We start from the raw sequence: 20,027 nt of genomic DNA on the forward strand, positions 1-20,027 counted from the left end.
ATGCCCTCGATTCCAGCATCAGTTTCCTTCACTCAAGCATTTCTTCCGTCTTTATCATTCATTGCCCCATTGATTGGCGGTTTCCTTTCATTCTTTCTACTCTCTTCATTGCGCCGGTTCGCGACATCCATTCTTTGAAACCATTCACTTCTATCATTCAAAATGCCTTTCAACTATCCGGTTTGGGCTACGCTCTTGGTGGCTGCCACCCAAGTCGCCGCTCATGGCCATGTCACCAATATCGTCGTGAACGGTGTCTACTACGCGGGTTGGGATATCAACACCGATCCTTACATGTCGGATCCTCCCAAGGTCGCTGCATGGCAAACACCAAACACTGCCAATGGCTTCATTTCTCCGGATCAGTATAATTCGTCTGATATTATCTGCCATCTCAACGCCACCAATGCCGAGGCTCATGTGGTGGTGGCAGCTGGCGACAGCATCAACCTCCAGTGGACTGACTGGCCGGAGAGCCATCATGGCCCGGTGATTGACTACCTCGCTAGCTGTGATGGGTCCTGCGAGAGTGTTGATAAGACCAGTCTGAAATTCTTCAAGATCGACGGGGTTGGTCTTGTGAGTGACTCTGCCGTTCCCGGCACCTGGGGCGATGACCAGCTCATTGCGAACAACAACAGCTGGATGGTCAAGATTCCCGAATCCATCGCACCGGGAAACTATGTCCTGCGCCATGAGATCATTGCCCTCCACAGCGCTGGGTCGGAGGACGGTGCCCAGAACTATCCCCAGTGCTTTAACCTTCAGGTGACTGGTTCTGGTAGCGACCAGCCTACTGGTGTGTTGGGAACAGCACTGTACACCCCGGAAGAGGCTGGCATTCTGGTCAACATCTACTCGAGCATCAGCTCTTATACGGTTCCAGGTCCTACGATGTACAGTGGTGCTACGTCAATCTCCCAGGCTACTTCTGCTATCACTTCCACTGGCACGGCCGTGACAGGCTCTGGCAGCGCAGCCACCACTACCACTACCGCAAGCGCTACTTCTGCTGCTACCTCGTCTACAACCTCTGATGATATCTCATCTATGTCATCTGCTGCGAAGTCGCCTGCAACTTCTTCTGTCTCGGAATCTCGTTCCTCTCCCTCTGCCCCCTCCACCTTGACCGCTCCTATTGGCATCGCATCCTCTCTGCCTTTCGCTCCTTCCGCCACACGCACTACTATGGTGACCAAAACCAAGGCTACCAGCACGCCGTCTTCCGCTGCATCCAGCGGCACAGCCGTGGCGCTCTACTACCAATGCGGTGGCCGTATGTACACGGGATCCACGACCTGCGTTGAAGGCGCCGTGTGCCACGAGTGGAATGAATTTTACTCCCAATGTATCTCCGCATAGACAATTATCTTCAGGATCCTCTGGACACAAAGATTTGGTCATTCCATGACAAATGAAAATACATCAATGGGTTCCATTATATATAGAGTTCATACTTCATATCCTGAAACGTAAAATTCATCCATCCATCCATGATCCCTAGAGGAAGCCTCAATACCTGCCTCCTCCCCGCTTCCCCAAGTAGTCGTGACCTAGGCCCGACAACGTGTCTATCTAATAGGTAGCCTTATCCAAGTTCGATACAAAGTTCCCATCCTTGAACGGCACATTTGCCTTGCCGAAGTCAGTGTTCTGCAGCGCCGTCTGGGCCGCATCAGTCAAACTCTCCCACGCAATCAGCGGCTGCATGCCCCCAACGGTATCCGTCAACCCACAGTGATGGTCGATGGGCCAGATACTGTAGTATTTGATGAGCGGGTGTGTGCCACTCAGCGTGTACGAGTCCGTAGAGCAGTCCCAGGCGCCATGGGCCGAAGGGCACACGGCCACGACGTTCGAGGCATCCGTCGAGGATGCGTCGTTGAGCCAAACAATCACGCCCTCCCACTCGTGACGGTGGCCGAGCCCATCGGAGGGCTCGTCCTTGGGGGCGTACCAGGCGTACATGATGGCTTTCTCGGTGCCGCTGGTTCCAGCAGTCATGTTGGCACGGGCGTAGACCTGGCCGGTGCTGGAGGAGCAGCCACCACTGGGGGAACCAGTGGGGGCGAGACCGCCACTAATGTGATTGTTAGGGCTTCTTTGCTTTTCTTCTGTGGTTGATTTTCCATATGGATGGCATATATCACATAGGGAAAAAAAAAAAAAAGGGGGGGGGGGGTCATACCTAGTGTTTCCTTCGGCGTCGACACCAGGGTATGGAACGCAGCCGTTAACCACGTAAAGGTATGGCTTGTAGGCAAGATACATCTCGCCGATGGTGTCGTCAGGGACGGTCTCAGCGAACCCGACGACTTTGTCATGGTCAATGACTGCGCGGGGAATGATCATGCCCTGTGCAAGCGACAGAGTGCTTGCCACGAGAGAAGCCAGCAGCATGGTTCGGGAAGGCATTTTGAATTCTTCGGTGGTTGTGATACTTTGTGAGAAGGAATATCATCACAAGAGCCGGAAAACCGTGCAAAATTTATATCTTCAACTCTTCACCATGTTCCCCCATGAGGATCAATATCTTCCCGTGGTGGAGCTATGTCGGGCCCGTCTCGACTCCAAAATTCCTTCACGCGGAGTGAAGAATTACGATTCAGTGTCAAGCCACTGGGTTGCAAACGTGCTGGATTCGAGAAGAATCAACGGCGAATTGATATATTGGACCCATGCGGAGTTGATCCGCCAAAGACACTTAGACTATATCACTATGCGACTAGCAGCTACTGCACAAAACCGACTAGTTCCGTAGCTCCTGAACTACGGCAGACAAGTCAAGAAATCGCCTAATTTCTCCAAAACATCCCCCTGCAGAGTTGCATTGGCATCTAGCTTGTTTGAGTCGCCCACCGAGATACTGACATAACACCCGTCCGTATCGACCACGGTTGTCTCCGTAGGCAGACGTTTGCTACCACATGTTTCCACATCGTCCGATGTGAGAAGAGGCACGGCCGTGTAGATCCGGGACAGAACGAATGCGAAGTCACCAACGCTCGCGCAGCTAGAGTCGCTCACAGCTGGAAAGTTCACGTTCAGCCATACGCCATCGGGTAGGTACGGTGCTCCAGCAGCCACGATGCGCTCCGTCACTTTAGTCGCCAGTTGCGCGTAGATTGCACTGTAGACGGGAAGAGTCGCGTTCCATGCGGTCTGGGATCCAGTGTCGCCAGAGAATGCAATTGCGGGAATGCCTGCGGTCCCCGCAGCGTAGTTGGCGGCGCCAACGGTGCCCGACAACAAAACCGCGAGCCCCAAGTTGTTACCGACGTTGGGCCCGGAGACGGCTAGGTCTGGGTTACCACCGAAAAACTGCGGTGCGACCACTTCAATTCCGTGTTTGATAGAAGTCACAGGGTAAGAGTTGACCCAATTGAGATGTGGATCCGTGGCGTTGTTGCCGTATGCTCCACTATCCGCAGGACAGCTGTTGAATTCACAAGGTTCAGTGCGATCGCTCGGAGCAATATCCAAAGAGCCTGGTAGTTTAACTATTAGTGGCATGAAGAACTCCACGTCGGTGTAGGCTGCTCCATACCGGTGCCACTTTCGTTCTCTGCCGGTGCGGAGACCACTACCGAATATCCCACAGCGGTCAGCGCGCCGTATAGCGAGCGAATGTTGATTTCAGCCCAGCCGTCATCGTTGCTGGATATAATGTTGATGGCTTGAGCAGCCAGGGGGAGGGTAGCCGCCGCGAGCGGAAAGCGCATGGTGAAAAAGTCCTTGGCGATTCGAAGCAGCGGGGGAGGGACGGCGATGTTCACAATTTATGTGGCAGGAAGCACCTGAAGGGATTGCCCTGGAATGTGATCTCGTCTCGCAGCGAGGTGGCCGAAACGAAGCAGTTCCGCCGACGATTCTTCAGACAATGCCAAACTACGGAGTCCTGGAAATCTAATAGATTAAGCGGACGATCGCCTCCACTAACTTCGGAGTCTCTGTGGACCAGACACCCAAACACGTGGGGATAAAGGATGGTTGCGACAGGCAGAGCGGGTTTTGAGGTTATTCAGGAATTGATGGCTTGGTCAATATAAACCACTTGGCGAGAACTCTGTCAAATAACCTGCTGCCGAAGCCCTGAGAAGCCACCAAGACGGTGCTAGAGCCTAGGATTATAGCAGAATGACCTGCATAAATTTGGAAACGCTTATCCCCGCTCCAATTGGGTATGGTGGTTGTCTAGTGGGTGTCTTCTAAGTGAGCATTAATCTGGCTGGAACCCATTGGCGCACCAAACACCCTGGCTACGGCATACTTCGAGCACAAGAAGAGTTATACAAGTCAAATCAAACGGGTTCTTTCATTCGCTGTATGAACATGTTTCTCGGTAGAATATCGGGGAAACTGTAACTAGGCAGTATTCAATACAGGGGGTTTGTTCGGGGACACAAGTACTTCCGAGTTTCCAGATCATGAGCTGCCGGGTCCTCTCGAACGGTGACAAACTGAACGGCGTGAGAAGGATGCAGAGAACCGAGATATTGGAAGACGTTGGGTTGAATGAAGGAAAGAAGATTCGGCAAAGGAAATGAGCACAGAGGTGGTACCATCCTCGAGTCGCTGCACGCGACTCTCGCACATCATCCGATATAGAGCTAGTCTATTATAAGTGGATTCTCTATAAACCTTGTCGGCATCCGGTATGGCATTGTCCCGACCTAGGTCGCCTAAGAAGTTGACCGCTGCGTCGTCGGGCATCCTGGGAAGTGCTATCTCCACCCCCCACGCTTTCAAGGCTACCACAGGGGGGGGGGGGGGGGGGGGAGCATAGGAGGATCCTACTCCGTGATCAGAAAGGAGGGAGGGGGGTGGCCCTGCAGGGATGCCTGCTCACTGCTGGGTGTCATTTACAGATCCTGGCCTGGAGCGACCGATCCAAGCCGCGGGAGGCCGCCAGTTTCAAACGGTATGGGTCGATCAGCGCGAACCATTCCGGGGATATCATTACTTTTGGGAATCGGTGTTAAGTTGCTTGGCCTCGTGGAGAGCCTGCAGCACCGATCCCAGCTTGGCGTTCATATCTTGCCTCAGGTCCAGCATCTCGCGTCGCAAAATTTGCAGATCCATCCTCATACTTTGGAGATCCACTTTCAGGTTCTGATAATCTACCGCCGGCATCATGGGACTAGGGGGGATTGGCGGTGCCATTATGGATGCTGCGGGCGGGGCTGGCATGAGGATAGCAGGTGTCGTTCGGCCTTGCTGTTTTGGACGTTTCGCGGTAGGGTCGGTTGCAGGGCCGGCGTCGACTGATCCAGGGCGCTTGGGGGTTTGGGCGGTTGGCGTTAAAATACTAGGTCTACCTTGTACCGTGTCGTTAAACGCAATCCATTTATCCGTTGCGACAAGAAGCTCAGTCACAACCTGCTCTCTGGATGTTCCAGCTGCGACATTACGGAGACGGTCGCGTCGCTCCGACACCAGCTCATCCACAATCTGTCGGCAGGATTGCCACGAGAAATTCCGTTTAATCTGTCGCTTCAGGTTCGTAGCGACGGAATGCCAGAACCGGGATCGATCAGAGGCCCATATGCTTTGAAACTCCAAGCAATAGTTGACGAGAATCAGGACTTCATTCTCTTGCAGCTTTCTCCCGCGACGCTTGGTTAACGGCGAGCCTTTCGCTTCCGGGTCAGCATTCTGCGCAGGAGGCTGTGTGGATGCGGCCTGCTTGCCATCCTCTGGGGCTGATTGGCATGAAGGATAGGGAGACTGGTAGGGAGACTGGTAGGGCGATTGGTAGTGTTGCTGCGTGGGAGGAGCAGCAGCTTTGTTGACGGGCGGTGGTGGTGATTGCTGTCGCGGCGTCGGATTCTTGCTGAGACGATAAATAGGGGTGCGACCGGAGAGATCATACGGCTTGGAAGTAATAGGAGCCATGATCGAGAAAGGGGGGATCTAGGGCGATGGACGCGACTTCACTCTTTGCCTATAGAAATCGTGTTGTTGTGTTGCGTTCGTTCGCTTTAGGGGGAAAATCGCTGGGATTTGTTGGTTTCTTACATAATACAGTGGATTTCCTACTTGGGGTTAGTCCCATTCGACGCTTTTTCAGTCCACCTCCCCCTCTATTATTCTATTCTATCTCGACATCGTGTCGGTTTCTATTCTATATACAGTATATTCGCAAAAACAATCTTATAAACACCATGAAATTCAAAAGTCGAAACGGACAGCTGGCAAATGGCCAATATTAAGTGCCCAATACCTCCCAGGGCTGTATCCGACGCGTTGACCGACGGTCTTCAACAACTGCCTTACTCCGAGCGAGCCTCCTTGGTCTTCTTACTCCTCAGCTTCATCATCACAAACACTGCTGCATACGACGAAATGCAAAAGAGCGCCGTAAGTCCGGTCTATATAATGTTAGCACCGATTCAAGGCCGAAGAAACAAAAACAATTCAGGCATTACTCACATCTCTCCAACCATAATACTTCTCCTGGAGATTAAACGTTTTCGCATAGTCTGCTCCCTTGGAGAACTGGCAGAAGGAGCAGGTGGTGGTGGCATTTGCATCCAGTAGGTAACCCGAGTGTTGAGCGAGGAAGTCGGCCATGTATTCGCCACAGGTTTGTCCCGCAGGGGCGCTGAATTGGACATATTCAGAGGGTGAACACTTGACCTCCACGTCCCAAAGCACTTCGGTCAAGAGGCCTCCGACCAGGTAGTTGAAGGGATCAAGGTAGTACATCCAGTACCGCCAGAAAGGCTGCATGTTCCCATAGGGGACCACCACACCGCAGAAAGTGATCATACCTGCACCAATCACAATCGGGTTCGTGATGGCGGCAAAGTACTCATTTGGTGCATACGCGGCGATAGCTTGACCGAGAGATGTGTACAAAAATTCATAAACTACTCAAGATTAGTTTTCAAATCGGGCATCTGGGCTGCGCCACGTACAAATCATCTGCAGGTACACATGCCCGGATACACTCGCATCCACAGGGAAACCAGCCACAAAGTACCAACAGGCAAAATAAAGCGTGGCACAAATAATAAGGTAGGGAATTTCAGATACCGCCTGAGCAGCAATAAAAGCCAGCCAGTGATATGTTTTGGACTGCGTCTTGTTAGATCCGATCTTGGATTTGTTCGAAGCACACGCACCTTCTTCTCTCTGGTCTCAAATATGTCACGGTTATGCAGGAAAAATGGCTGCATCTGGTTGATACACCCCGGTGCCACGAAGATGAAGTTGACTATCCCAGTTAGGACTCCACTAGAAAAGAACGGATATGGAAATCCTTACAGATTGCAAACAGTCGCAGCTGCAGGTCAAATGTGCCGTCACCCATTTTCCAGAACGTGAAACCACTGAAAAGAGCGGCGAAGATGTGCAAAATGATTTTGTTCCACATGTAATCCTGTCCAGATTAGTATGCCACTGTCTCTCCCTTGAGATAGGAAAACGTACGGGTTCACGCCACAATTGAATCATGATGCGCTGTAAGACTATCCGGAACTGGTACCAGCGGGAAGTCGCAAAGCTCGACTGGTCTTCTTTCTCCCCTGCGTTTGCCTGGTTGATACGGTTCAGTTCCTCTAACTCCGCGACGACGCGTTCACGCTGCTCGGACTTGTTCCAAACGTCCACCCAGTCAGTCTTCTGATCTGCGCTGCCTTGGATTACTTCAACAATGTGTTCCGCCGGGTTGGTTTCTGGTGGGCACGGAGCACCGTTCTGTGCGAAATAGCCGAGAACGTTCTCCGAGTCCTTACCGGCTGTAGGTTGTTAGAATCGCCCTCGCATCTATGGTATGGGATTTTACTCACTCTCTCCGAAATAGGCCATTTTTCCACCCCTGGCAAGCAGGAGCAAGGAGTCAAACGCATCGAACAAAACAGCAGAAGGTTGGTGAATGGTACACTGACCTAGTTAGCAGATGCCATCAAATAAAGAGACGAAATACATACTAAAACAGCTTGGCCGTTGTCCACCAGCTTCCTTAGGAAACGAATTATATTGTAGGCGGACTGCCCGTCAAGACCCGAAGTTGGTTCGTCCAAGAATAGTAACGTTGGCTTAGCCACAAGCTCAACTCCTAATGTTACTCGCTTCCGTTGTTCAATGCTAAGACCAGCTCCAGAGACTGCAGACATTATTAGAGACCAAGCAGGGTAACAATCTTCTTATCAGACTCACCTCCAATAAGAGCATCGCGGATATCGCGGAGTTCGAGAAGGTCAATAATTTGGTCAACGTAGGCCAACTTTTCTTCTTCGGGAACACTCTCTGGTTGGCGGAGGAACGCGGAAAAGATAAGCGCCTCTCTAACAGTGGCCGTGCCCTCGTGGACATCCATCTGCTCGCAATATCCAGTCAATCTCTGGAAGCTGGCGTCTTGCGGTCGACCATCGATCAAGATTGATCCGATAACTTCACCGCTATCCTTGCGTTGAGCTAAGACGTCCAAGAGCCTGTTGGATGTCAGCATATGGATCATTCTTGTTAGAACAGGGGGCATACGTTGTCTTTCCAGCGCCAGAGCAACCCATAAGAGCGACCAAGTTTCCAGGCTTCACGTATCCAAAAACTTGGTTGAGCAATTGCTTCCGCTCGCCGTGAAATGGGACGAAGTAGTCCAGATGATTCCAAGTGAAGGTAGACTGCTTCCCTGACTCACCCAAAGTGTGGCCGTTCTCACTGGAAGCAACAGCCTGGTTTTTCTCTTCGTCGACAGTCTGCTTCTTGCTGCCTCGCTTGTAGAGAAGTACCGATGAGCCGGACTGGCTATTACGATGTTCAAACCCGACAGCCGTGAGGAAAATGAAGAACGCCCACATTCCAACAATAACACCAAAGCTGCGCCAGATATGGCCGCGGGAGTAATCATATTGGTCACGAATGTAAGCTGCTCCGGATATCATGCCATCGTCGTTGCTTCCCGGCACTGCACAGCCACGATACGCAGAAACGGAACTAGCATAGCTTGGTCCGTAAGGAATATAGTCGGGTTCCACACACTGCAGCTGGAGGCCTGTAAATTCGTTTGCCATGACAGCTTCGAAAGCATACGCGGCGGGGTTAAGATAAAAAATCCAGCGGAACCATGGATGCATCTTCTCGAAGGGGATCAGGTAGCCTCCATACACGAAGAAAATGGTGGACAGTAAGCCGGTCACTTTAGATGCATTTCCAAACTTCTGGCACAAAGCTCCGACAGCTCGGAACATTTGCATGAAGCAAAGCGTGTTCACGATGATGATAATCCAGAATGTGAAAAATCTGGCAGCATTCATTTGCAAAGCGGTCATGAAGTACAGAATGAGCGAAAAGCATGAGACCTGGACAATTGTGATTGGGATATCAGTGATGGCATTCGCTATACAAAACGCCGTGGGCCGATAGAATCCAAAGCGCTTCTGACGAGAAAGAATCGGACGCCCCATGAATGACCCGGTTGTTTCGGACATCGACTCAAGAAGGTAGTAAAGAACTGGAAAGAAGAGCGCGCCAGGTCGGAGGAAGATGGAGGAACTGTCTTGCTTCAGGTTATAGAACAGACTTCCGCAAACCAGGGCTTGGATGATTGAAGAACACATCTTGATTCCAAGAGACATTTTGTCGCCAGCCATGATCTGGAATTGTCTACCGATTCACTGTTAGTTTCTCATGACTGATATTAATCTTACGCTGACGTACCTAACTGTACAAGCCATAATCTGATCCCACAGTCCAGTCGTGTACACACTCTGAGGGCGGGGAATATGCCTCTTCTTCCTTTCGCGGGCTACAGCCATGGCCAGGTTCTCTTCTTCGCCGACCAGCTTTTCCGGGGCCACAATAGAGACTAGCATCTCAGCATAAATGGAGCTCTCGCGGTAGCGCGATTCGAATTCTTGAGGGGTATTTGGGACCTTTCCCTCCATTCCCGGAGCGACGATACGTTCAGTCAGTACTGTGACAGATGTGAGGAAATCTGCAATATTGGCTCCCTTAGGGCATACAAAACCCAGGTCCTCGAAATAACGTCGCGCCTCGCCTCGTGGGCCACAATAGGTCACCAATCCGTCAGCAAGAACCAAGACCTTGTCGAACTCGTCGAAGATTCCATTTCCTGCCTGGTACATAGTGGCCACCATCGTTTTATTGTTCTCATCAGCTTCACGGCGAATCATTCGAGCAAACTCGACAGCTGATTTGGAATCAAGGCCGCGTGTTGGGTTATCCCAGAATTGAACGGGACTCTGTCACCCTGTATCAGTACGGTCGATGGCCGAATTGGAAAGCCTTGTTAACTTACATGGCCCGCCATGACCTCCGCTAGAGAGACACGCTTTCTCTCTCCGCCCGAAACTCCACGGACAAACTCGTTACCCACCAACGTCTTCTTAGTATGATGAATTCCCAGGGAATCCAGAATACCGTCCTTCCGTTCCTGTACAAAGTCCTCTTTTCCAACACCCTCTTCTCTTTCCCTGGGCACTTTGTTGCGCAGGGCAAACTTCATCGTGCGATTGACCGTCAAGGTAGGAAAATGTATATCATCTTCAGTGTTGAACATGATCTGTTGTCGATACTTCTTCGCTTCCTTGTGATCCATATGTCCGTAGCGCGTCTCGCCTTCAACCTCATCGAATGCTTCTCGGTCGTTAGACAGCACCCGGAGGAAGGAAGTACAGCCGGATCCAGGTCTACCAAGAACAAGGAGCTATAACTTGTCAGCCAAGAGGTGTTCCAATGTAGCTAATTAGACAATGATAGTAAGTACCATCTCCCCCGGTCTCACTTGGCCTGTTACTCGGTTCAGAATTGTCTATTGAATCTGTCAGCTACAACCCGATTTCAATTATCGCAAACAGCTCCATACTCTCTTTGGTCGAGAACCCTTCTTCAGGAAGCCCAATAGTTGCCGCGGGTCGGCCACCGACAACAATGTATCTCCCAAGGCCGCATCGGGAGCCGTCACATGTACACTGACATCGCGGAAGGTGAGCGTTAATCGCTTGGAGGTTGATGAGTCTCCAAGCTCTATATCGATAGTTCCCGACGAAGGAGTGTCCATCGCTCTAGGTATTGGGCGTGGATTTTGACTGTTTGCAGTTAGTATAACTGAAATTGACCGTGTAAGCTTCAGCATTGACCTCTATACTCACTCTAACCACGTCTGTTTAGCAACCTCACGTACTCCCGCGATGATTGGATACGCAGCTCTTAACTCACACTCTTATTACCATCGTTCGTCCCTGCTGGAATGCACCGTGCAATATTTCTTATATTTCTACCAATCTGACGCCAGCGCAGAGTCTGTATACCCGTAAATCCGTACATCCGTATTGCCCTACAGCCGGATTTCCGCCAATCTAGAACGGAGATCAAGGCAATTGACAGCCAATGAAACCAGTTACATGCGAAGGAAATTAAAAACTACCATGCGCACTTACAAATCCAAATCTGTCTGGGGTGGGTTTCCACGATTACGAAGACGTGGTCTGTGTGACTGGTTTATCCCAATCCAGCACCAAATTCAGGAAAAAAAACCAAGATCAAACCCGCTTACAAGTTCAGGGGTGTTAATGTTTGTTTTTTTCTTTTTAGTCTCGATCTTGCGGACGCTAGTTAAATCCGTGAGATAGGGGAAAGCTTCGGCAAGTAAGCACCACCGTCTAGTTATGGGGTATCTAGAAAGAGTTCTACGTATATCAGATTCATTCATGATTAATTCTCAAGTACTCCGTACATCTTTCATGGTATGTTCATAATTCGTTTCAGGTCGTGAAGTGAAAGTGGTTTCACCAGGTAATCATCTATCCCAGCTGCAAAGGCCTGCTGTTGCATTTCACTGGAGGCCACGCCCGTAACAGCCATAATGGCCGATCGTGGGAGCGACTTTTCCTCTTCATACTCTCGGATCCTGCTGGAGGCAACGATCCCGTCCATGATTGGCATGGATATGTCTGTGTGACGTGAGTTAAAGCCGAAAAGATGACCGGGGGGAGGGGAAGGGAACATACCCATCAGGACATAGTCGAATTTTCGAAAGCTGTTCCGGTATTTTTCGAGGGCTACAAGTCCGTTAGACGCGGTTTCGTAACTGCATCCGATCTTACGCATGAAGGTAGCCAATATCTGCCAGGTTAGCATGTGATGTGTCGGAGGATGGACTGGCGGTAGAGTTGGGCATACCTTCAGGTTAATATCGTTATCATCCACAATCAAAACATGAATATCTCTTTGTGCAGAGCCTTGTGGCAACGGAGGGGAAAACTCGGACACATTTTCCCGGACCACTGGTGGGGATTCTGATCCTTTGGCCATCGCAAAGGCCTCGGAAAGTGATCGTCCTCGCATCGGAAATCCGGGCATCGGGCCGAAGATAGGGCTTTCCTCACCCGAGCTGCAATGTGGTTGTTGGGATTCTGTGAAACGTTGCAAGGCCTGGATAACTTTCCGGGGCCCAAGTCTGTAATCGTCGGTTAGCATAGATTCGTTGGGGGGGTCCAATGGATCAGGGAAACCCGTACGGTTGCGGGATATAGATCACATCTGCGCCTTCAATAGTAAAGTCCCCCGGAATGGAAACACCATGCTCCCCCAGGACAATAACGGATCGGAATCCAGTCTTGATGGGCCCTTTCTCCGCAATCTTCTTCAAGGTGGACTCTTCTAGCACGACGATGTCGCCAGATGCCTTGTTGAGCGAGTCAGCGAACGACAGCATCCATCCCGGTTGACTGAGGAGAATGTTGCTGATGGCGCCTCGGATAGAGAGCTTGCGTTTCGCGTCTGTGCTCAGCAACCCACGCGGTGCTTCCCTCAGATCTGCATACGGCGTCAATCCTACCAAGCAGACTCTTTTCATGATCCTGCAACCGGGTCGATTCATTGCATCGAAAAACCTCGGGTGACGTGGTTCTGGTTCGGCAAACCCAACCGGAATATACACATCCACTTGGGTGCCTACACCGACTTCGCTCTTGAGGTCGACGTGACCATCCACGTAGGCCACTAGTTGTTGGACAATGCTGAGGCCCAAGCCCACGCCTTCCGTTAAGATATCCTCCTGCGAAAATGGAGTAAAGAGCTTGTTGTCTAGGAAGTCGCGCGAGATGCCACACCCAGTGTCGGTTATTGTCAGGTGCGCGAACACTGACTTGAAGCCGTTGTGTCTCTCTTCCTTTTGGGCCAACGAGATCTCGATGAACCCCGAACGCGTGAATTTAAACGCATTCCCCAGTAGATTCATGATGATCCGTCCCCATGCCCCAGAGATGGATTGAATCCTCCATGACTCCCGCTCCTCGATGCGGACGATAACGGATAAATCCCCCATGTTCTTTGGCTCCTCGGGCTCAGTCCCTCCCCCGCCTCTATGGCCCACTCCAGTTCCAACAGGAAGATAGCGACCGGCCATTTTCGAGGCGTTGACGAGCGACCGGTGACCAGCGTACAAGGAATCAGTCACATCTTCCACCAAGGTATCCAGATCGAACTCGGAGGTCAAATCCTCCATGTCCGCTTCATGGCTGCCGCCCTTTTTATGGACCCGGGTCAGATTGTTGATTTTCGCGAAGTCCAGCCTTTTTGTTTTTTGCTGTGTTAGCCACATTAGATTCACCCAGAACAATAGTGAAAAAAAACCTACAGATGGTTCATCGTGTCGAGTAAAGTGAGACCGCAAGTCTCGACCATCGTCACCATATCCTTTTGGGCTGGTTCCAATGCCGTAGTTTGCAACAGCTCGGAACTGGCCAGCATTCCATGGAGCGGAGACCGCAGCTCATGGCTGACAGATGCAAGGAGGTCTGACTTGGACTTCTCGGTCGCGCTGCGATCCAGTTGGGAGAACGCGGAGACGATGGAATCCCCAAAGGCTCTGAGATAGTAGAGATCCTCGGCTCCAAATGCCCATTGTTCCTCGCATGTCCAGACAACGGCTGCAGCTAGCCATCTGGACTTATCCCAGCTCCAGAGGGGCAGAAATACGATCGATGTTGCATCAGGATAGCAGTGCGATAAACGGTGAGCTACTGATTGGTGAAGGGGATGACCTTCTTTGGCTGATTGAATCGAATGAAAGACTTCGCCGTGGGGAAATATATTGAACATGTCATGAAGTAATCCTTCAGTCAATGCGCTGCGGGAATGGCCGGGGCCATTTAGGGAGGATTTCTCAGAGACAGCTACCCCCAACGGCTCGCATAGCTTGTCGGACCAGTGTCCATGAGAAGACTGGCTGAACGAGCGATGTGAGATACCGGAATCGGCATCATGAGAATTTATGTCCCAGTCGCTGGCGCTGGCATTGGAAGAGCTTTGTTTCCAGGTTAAAAAAAAAAAAGGTATTCTTATGGATCTGGGAAGTAGAAAAACAGTGACTTACCTTCTAGAGTTATTTCGAGCGGCATCAAAAAACATAACACCGTCAATATCCATGTATTCCTGAAGTAGTGTGCTGGCCCGAGAGAAAATCCAGGATGTCCGACGTGGAGAACCCGTCTCGGTCACGAGAACGATATTATTTGTCTCCTCGGAGCACCTCCTTACATGTTGCTGGTGCTTTTCTCGCGGCGAAAGTTGTAGTTGATGTTCGTTCAAGGAGTTGGCTGTGGTTTCTGGGTGGTGCGGTTTGGTTCGTATAGGAAGAATTTCACCGGGAGCGATGCTTGACACCGGAAGATGTTCAATACTGGGAACGTCCGAGGGGCGAGAAGACATGCTGTTGCTTGCGCCACTGCTCTTCTTGCGAGGCTTTCGCTCAGTCTCTTGGAAATCAGACTGCCCCCCGACAAACGTGACGAGCGCATCGAGCTGGCGTTGAGAGTGACGGTGGTACTCCACGGCCCAGACATTTTCTAGATGTGCTACAACGAGCCCGGCAACGTCGCGAAGATCGTCCAACTCTCTGGGTCCCCAAGAAAGGCGAGGAGCATCATCCAGAACACCGTATGACCCGATCATCTCCCCCGTGGAGCCACGCAGCGGGACCTCCGCATACAATCGAGCACGAGGCCGTCGAAGAATCAGAGGATGGCTTTTCACGCTCTCCTCCGTCACGCTTATATCCCGGATCACACGAGAGGTATCCTTTGTGTCTTCCAGTCCTTTCTCAGACTCGTCAGGGCCAAGCGATTCAACACCTACGAGACTAGGTTCTTCTGCGGTACTCCTTGTCGCCGAATTCGTGGTGGTGGCCTCCGCAATCACATATGGTTCATTGTCCTCGAGGATCGTAACAAAGGCCTGACTACAACCCAATCGATATAGCCCTAGCTGGGCCAGGGCTGCTAAGACAGGGTCTGCAGCCGGGCTAGTCGAGCTCTGCTGTTGATCGGGATTTCGTCGGCCACTATCGCTGTCTAGGGCACGAAACTTATATATCCTAGTACAATAGGGCAAACAGCCCCTCAGCAAGGAGACCTGCATACAGGAGTTGCGGGCTGAGAACATACCTTGCCAGCTCCGGTGCCATTCGTTCCCCCGAACGCTCCGAATGGGGAGCACGGGACGCTGTTGAATCCAACAGGACCATGATTGCTGTGCTAGTGCATGTCACGGAGAACACTACAATCCTCGTCCACGATCCAGGGCCACGAGAGAGCGAAATACCCAGGAGCCAGAGAGAGAGAGAGAGAGAGAGAGGAGGCTAAATATTTTCCAAGGACGTGGGAAAATCAAGATGCATTGGCCTACAGGAGGGTTGAGATCCATGGTTCGGACGGAAGAAAAGGTTGTGGTCGAGAGTAGTCCGATCATCTATCTACCTCTACGACTGGGTCTAGGCCGTCCAGTAGTACACTTTAAGCTCGCGGATAACGGGGCAGATGCAGGGCTCTGCAACTACACGACCCAGGGATAAGCCGACTATCTATGGGTCTGGATGAACGGTTTGCCAGCCATTTCCCGGGACCGGCCGCTTGTCCCCCGCTGCTCCCTACGGCCTCCTGGAAGCGAAAAGCCATCGTCCAAACGCTTTTAATCGGGAGAGGGATATCCTCGCAGTGATTCCTACATAACAGGAAAGAATTTGGAGACGACGTACAACAGGGTTAGGTGGACCGACAGGGACCATGTCATCCGCCTGATAGCGGAGGGGCCATCCCGAATATAGATCTCCATATGGTGGATGTGAAAACTTTTCCTACCTGGTCAGGGCAGTTCCAATAAATTCGTTCCCATCGTTCCCAATAGATGATCTGATGATCCGCCGCGATGCAACCTTCTTGACTCGCTGTGGTGGAGTGGATTACATAACCAGACTCTGATTGGCCCGGGAACTGTCTCCGGCTCCTGCTGCTTTTGGCCGTTTGCCTCAGGGATCAGGCATCCATAGACAGCTGGAATCCCTTCTCTAGGAAGAGACAGACAACTTTCGCACCTCGGCGGAGCTCAAACACATCCACAGAATCCCTACATATGAGGAATGGAAACACAAGCGAGGTCTCCCCAAGACCACCCCCAAACCCGTAAATACCTGCTGCCAAGTGCATGATATGATATGGGTTATGAAGCATCAACATCCAAGCATATCAAAAAAGCACCTACCGACGTAGGATCGCGGTATACAGTCTTCCATCCAGAATATATAGCCTTTTGTGGCTTAATATCCAAGATCTACCGGTGTAGAGACAGCCGCTATAATTGTCGAACCCGATTGCCTCAGGCACTAGTGTGCTAGGTTGCCACCAAATGCTTGACACCACGATTGGCTCGCTTCTAGTGAAGACAATTTAAAGTCTGTGGGGGGCACAACTTTCTCGCGGGTAAATGCAGCTGGCGCGCACCTATCAATTCTAGACTCAAGTCGTCGGCAACAAGAATCGCCGTGAGTGAATCAAGACAGAGGCGTGTCAAGGGTGGGGGTGAGCGAGAAGAACGACTCCAAATCCATCGTGGAGAAATCAAAGTTCCATCCCATGTCTGACTGCGTGAAATCCAGAAGGTCGTCGCCACTGTGTACACTTCCGCTGGCGGAGAGCGTATGCATGCCTTGTTGTAGGGAGTTGCCTTGGAAATCATACATTGGATAAGGCCCAGGATACGGCTGCCCATTTGCAGTAGTTTCAACAAACTCTCCGCTTCGTGACGAAGCTATGTCATTCGCATATAATCCCATCGGCTGGGACTTGTCGACACCGTAGGTCTGGACCTCTTTTTTAGAGGGCGGGATCCATTCGTAGGATGGGTCTATTTTCCTAAGCACGGTCTGTATGGCAATCATGGAGCTTTCAAGGGCTTCTCTTTCTCGCATGCACGAAAGGGCTTGGACGGCTGCATGGATCCATGGGAGATGTGTAGGAGCAAGGTTCTGGCCATGGAGGAGATCGAAAATAACCGCAAAGCATGAACTGGACAGAAAATAGGCATGGTAGCGGAGTTCCTATATGTTCGTTAGCATATAGTGAAGATACCAGGTATGGATGCCGAAATATCGACCTTGGCAAGCTCGTTGACCACAAAACATTCGCCCAGAAAGTGAATGGTCCTACAGGCAGCACTTAGTGCGTAACCACAGGCCTCATTCAGCCATAAAGGGATTTCCCGCTTCGTTCCATTTTTCAAAGTGGCCTGTGACGACACCCGGATATCATGGTTCCATCGACCGCGGAAGATCAAGAAAGGGCGAAACGTTAAAAGAATAGTGTGGTAATACACTGGAAGGTCAGCGATACTTCAACGACCCGCGAGCAACCAACTTACGCGTTATTAGCATTGTCTGTCTTACCCCAATGCTTCCCGGTTGAGCACTTTTGTCCAACCCGAATCCTAACGCGGTCTGCATCTTGGAGTCGAAGCAACGAAGGTCATCCCAGATTGACTTGGCAATCCGCCACATCGCGAGCAATGAATCGTGGTGCTGGCCGTAGAGCTCATCGGCGGACCTAGAAATAGATTTGCAAAGATGAATCAGAGCAAGGATAAACGGCTCTTGCGGCGGTGCAATTCCAACATCCCGTCGCGATAGTGAACTTGGACGTCCAAGATGGAAACAAATCCAGCTGTGGCCGCAGTCAGCTTCGTCAAGCAAAAAGGAAAAGAAAACAAAAGAAAAGAAGACGCCGAAAGAAGGCCGACATACTTTTCGTAAAAGTAAAGGAACCAAAATGTCACTCGTCTTTCGTAGGCATCGTCTGATGTTTCGCTACTCTCATGGGGGGATTCCTTATGCAAGCCGGCGGAGATGGCCTTTCGGGCCGCCGTCCCCAAGTGGAGAAACGACGAGTTCGGCCTCCCATGCTCATTCTGAAAATGGGCGTGCTAGCGATTGCGTCAGAACCAATTAGCTCAATAGATCAACTAAGCAGCACTTATCATGATCATGGAAAGCTGGATCGTCTGGAGATTCACGGTGTCCTCAAAGGTAGAATCGCAAGCGGCCCTGACCCGTTCGTAGAGGATATCCGCCCAGGAATCATGTTCCGTCCCCAGAGCACCGATCGCCAACGCCATCAAGAGGATACAATTGGACCATTTGTCTGTACGATTCGTAGACTTTGGACTGTAGAACTGCTCGAGACGTTGCTGGAATGTTTCAGTCGACCAGAACGGCACCAGAAAATAGATTGTACACAAAAACCTCTGGAGGAAGTTATTGGCCAGTTCATAGGGTAGAAACATGATCTGGGAGTCCGACATATGAGATCCCCGGGTAGAATCGTTTGGATCCGCAGAGACCCCGAAGAAAATACGGCGAAAATGAAACATATCCAGGCCCGCTCCAGCCTCCTCTACACGCCCCTGCGGGCTCTCAGTAGGGTGGGCTGACGGTGTGGAGGTCAGATCTCTATAAATTTCATGCATCAGGGCGAAATGCGAGGTTGAACCGTAGTACAGTCGCACCTTGCTTGACGATGAGGTCACATGCGTGGCCGAGACACTATTGTTGATACTCAACGGCGGCTCTCGGCCGTGCGATGGTTGCTGCTGTTGCAGCGAGCTGGGCGACTCCTGCCGTGCACCATACTCGGGCCGAGAGGACCCATTCGGAGGCACCAATTCTTCAGAGCCAGGCTGGTCCTGATGCTTCTTTCTTCGCTGGCGAATCACCTCGCGATAAACACACAGCGTATTGCGTAACTGGCAAGTCTTGCAAGGGTTGTCGCCATTGCATCTGATCTTCCTCTTCCTGCATTCCTGGCAGGCCTTTGATATTCGCCACCCAGCCGTCTGTGCTGAAGGAGTGACATCGGCCATGATTGCCAGGATGTAGCGGAATTAGAGGGCCGGATTTTTTCCAGGTGTGTCTCCCCTTTAGCCCAATTATCTTTCAATTTGAAAACGCGGTCGTTATGTGCCGGGGAATGATTCGCGTCACCACAACCGCCGGGTGTTCGGATATAGCTCACGTGATCCTATCCGTTATTCCGAGGTCTTGCGTCCCTAACGTGCTGAAGAGTCCGGACTATTAAAAGCTGCGGGATTTAACAGGTTTATAACTTGAAAATTCTGACGGTTGTTCTGTGTTTCTATACTTGGCTTACCGTGGTAATTTAGGAAGCTGCTGCAGTTATACCTACATACCTGGACTCTTCCGACAAAACCGACATCGATCAGGCATTGTCGGGAATGTCCCAGAAACAAATCCAAGATCTCGACTGGCGCAATCCGGCGTTCAAATGGCGACCTTAGATAGCGGAACAGAGCTGTATTATGTGTATGTGTGTTTCCTACATTTCTCGCCTTGATGGTGAGAACAGCTTCATGTATATATGGAAGCCGGTGCTTGTAAACCTGGTTCCAAATGGATGATTTATGATGCCCAAGACCGGGGTATCTTCTTTTATAATGTGATAGCCGTCTTCTTCTTCTTCTTCTTCTTCTTCTTCTTCTTCTTCTTCTTCTTCTTCTTCGTCTTCTTCGTCTTCTTCTTCTCCCTGAAAATCCTTGTTTCCATCACGAGACCTCTCTCTCGCTTTCATTAGCAAATCCAGGAACCATGCATACCTTCTTTCCTCTTCTTCTCGTCAGCTTCTCCTCTTTCGGCCTTTTTTAATCCTCTCCAGGATCATTGCTTACTTTTAAGCTTATTTCACAAAAGAGATATACTCTATATATTGGGTTTCGTA

At 51.0% G+C, this 20,027-nt stretch overlaps 7 protein-coding genes across 7 annotated transcripts; 1 reads left to right on the forward strand and 6 right to left on the reverse strand.

Moving 5' to 3' along the window:
• Positions 1-31: 31 nt before the first annotated feature.
• On the forward strand, positions 32-1,493 carry P175DRAFT_0502520 (uncharacterized protein). The gene has a single exon (XM_040897404.1). The coding sequence runs from the start codon at positions 163-165 to the stop codon at positions 1,360-1,362; it is 1,200 nt and encodes a 399-aa protein (XP_040751783.1). The 5' UTR covers positions 32-162; the 3' UTR covers positions 1,363-1,493.
• P175DRAFT_0283550 (NPP1 family protein) lies at positions 1,469-2,592 on the reverse strand. The gene is made up of 2 exons (XM_040892760.1): positions 2,189-2,592; positions 1,469-2,080 (listed from the first exon to the last, which is right to left on the reverse strand). The coding sequence occupies exons 1-2, from the start codon at positions 2,413-2,415 to the stop codon at positions 1,576-1,578; spliced, it is 732 nt and encodes a 243-aa protein (XP_040751784.1). The 5' UTR covers positions 2,416-2,592; the 3' UTR covers positions 1,469-1,575.
• A 177-nt stretch (positions 2,593-2,769) lies between these two features.
• P175DRAFT_0517341 (5'/3'-nucleotidase SurE) lies at positions 2,770-3,722 on the reverse strand (the record flags this gene model as incomplete). The annotated part of the gene is made up of 2 exons (XM_040898972.1): positions 2,770-3,466; positions 3,526-3,722. 2 exons carry the CDS (start codon positions 3,720-3,722, stop codon positions 2,770-2,772), a joined length of 894 nt encoding a protein of 297 aa, XP_040751785.1.
• A 1,038-nt stretch (positions 3,723-4,760) lies between these two features.
• On the reverse strand, positions 4,761-6,361 carry P175DRAFT_0502523 (uncharacterized protein). Its single transcript, XM_040897405.1, has one exon. It carries the CDS (start codon positions 5,893-5,895, stop codon positions 4,960-4,962), a length of 936 nt encoding a protein of 311 aa, XP_040751786.1. The 5' UTR covers positions 5,896-6,361; the 3' UTR covers positions 4,761-4,959.
• Positions 6,273-11,026, reverse strand: P175DRAFT_0438748 (putative ABC multidrug transporter; the record flags this gene model as incomplete). The annotated part of the gene is made up of 14 exons (XM_040893926.1): positions 6,273-6,371; positions 6,433-6,872; positions 6,921-7,080; positions 7,128-7,219; positions 7,270-7,384; positions 7,435-7,742; positions 7,794-7,887; positions 7,935-8,110; positions 8,164-8,438; positions 8,488-9,609; positions 9,664-10,208; positions 10,265-10,672; positions 10,733-10,777; positions 10,832-11,026. 14 exons carry the CDS (start codon positions 11,024-11,026, stop codon positions 6,273-6,275), a joined length of 4,074 nt encoding a protein of 1,357 aa, XP_040751787.1.
• A 638-nt stretch (positions 11,027-11,664) lies between these two features.
• P175DRAFT_0461210 (hybrid sensor histidine kinase/response regulator) lies at positions 11,665-15,305 on the reverse strand. Its single transcript, XM_040894758.1, has 6 exons — positions 14,345-15,305; positions 13,607-14,275; positions 12,486-13,541; positions 12,148-12,424; positions 11,976-12,090; positions 11,665-11,918 (listed from the first exon to the last, which is right to left on the reverse strand). Exons 1-6 carry the CDS (start codon positions 14,920-14,922, stop codon positions 11,707-11,709), a joined length of 2,907 nt encoding a protein of 968 aa, XP_040751788.1. The 5' UTR covers positions 14,923-15,305; the 3' UTR covers positions 11,665-11,706.
• A 1,490-nt stretch (positions 15,306-16,795) lies between these two features.
• On the reverse strand, positions 16,796-19,155 carry P175DRAFT_0533402 (Zn(II)2Cys6 transcription factor; the record flags this gene model as incomplete). The annotated part of the gene is made up of 5 exons (XM_040900052.1): positions 16,796-17,341; positions 17,398-17,615; positions 17,662-17,960; positions 18,041-18,219; positions 18,310-19,155. The coding sequence occupies 5 exons, from the start codon at positions 19,153-19,155 to the stop codon at positions 16,796-16,798; spliced, it is 2,088 nt and encodes a 695-aa protein (XP_040751789.1).
• Positions 19,156-20,027: the final 872 nt, after the last annotated feature.

Source organism: Aspergillus ochraceoroseus (genome assembly GCF_002846915.1).
Source record: "Aspergillus ochraceoroseus IBT 24754 chromosome Unknown P175scaffold_5, whole genome shotgun sequence".
In the NCBI taxonomy this organism is placed as follows: Eukaryota; Fungi; Ascomycota; class Eurotiomycetes; order Eurotiales; family Aspergillaceae; genus Aspergillus; species Aspergillus ochraceoroseus.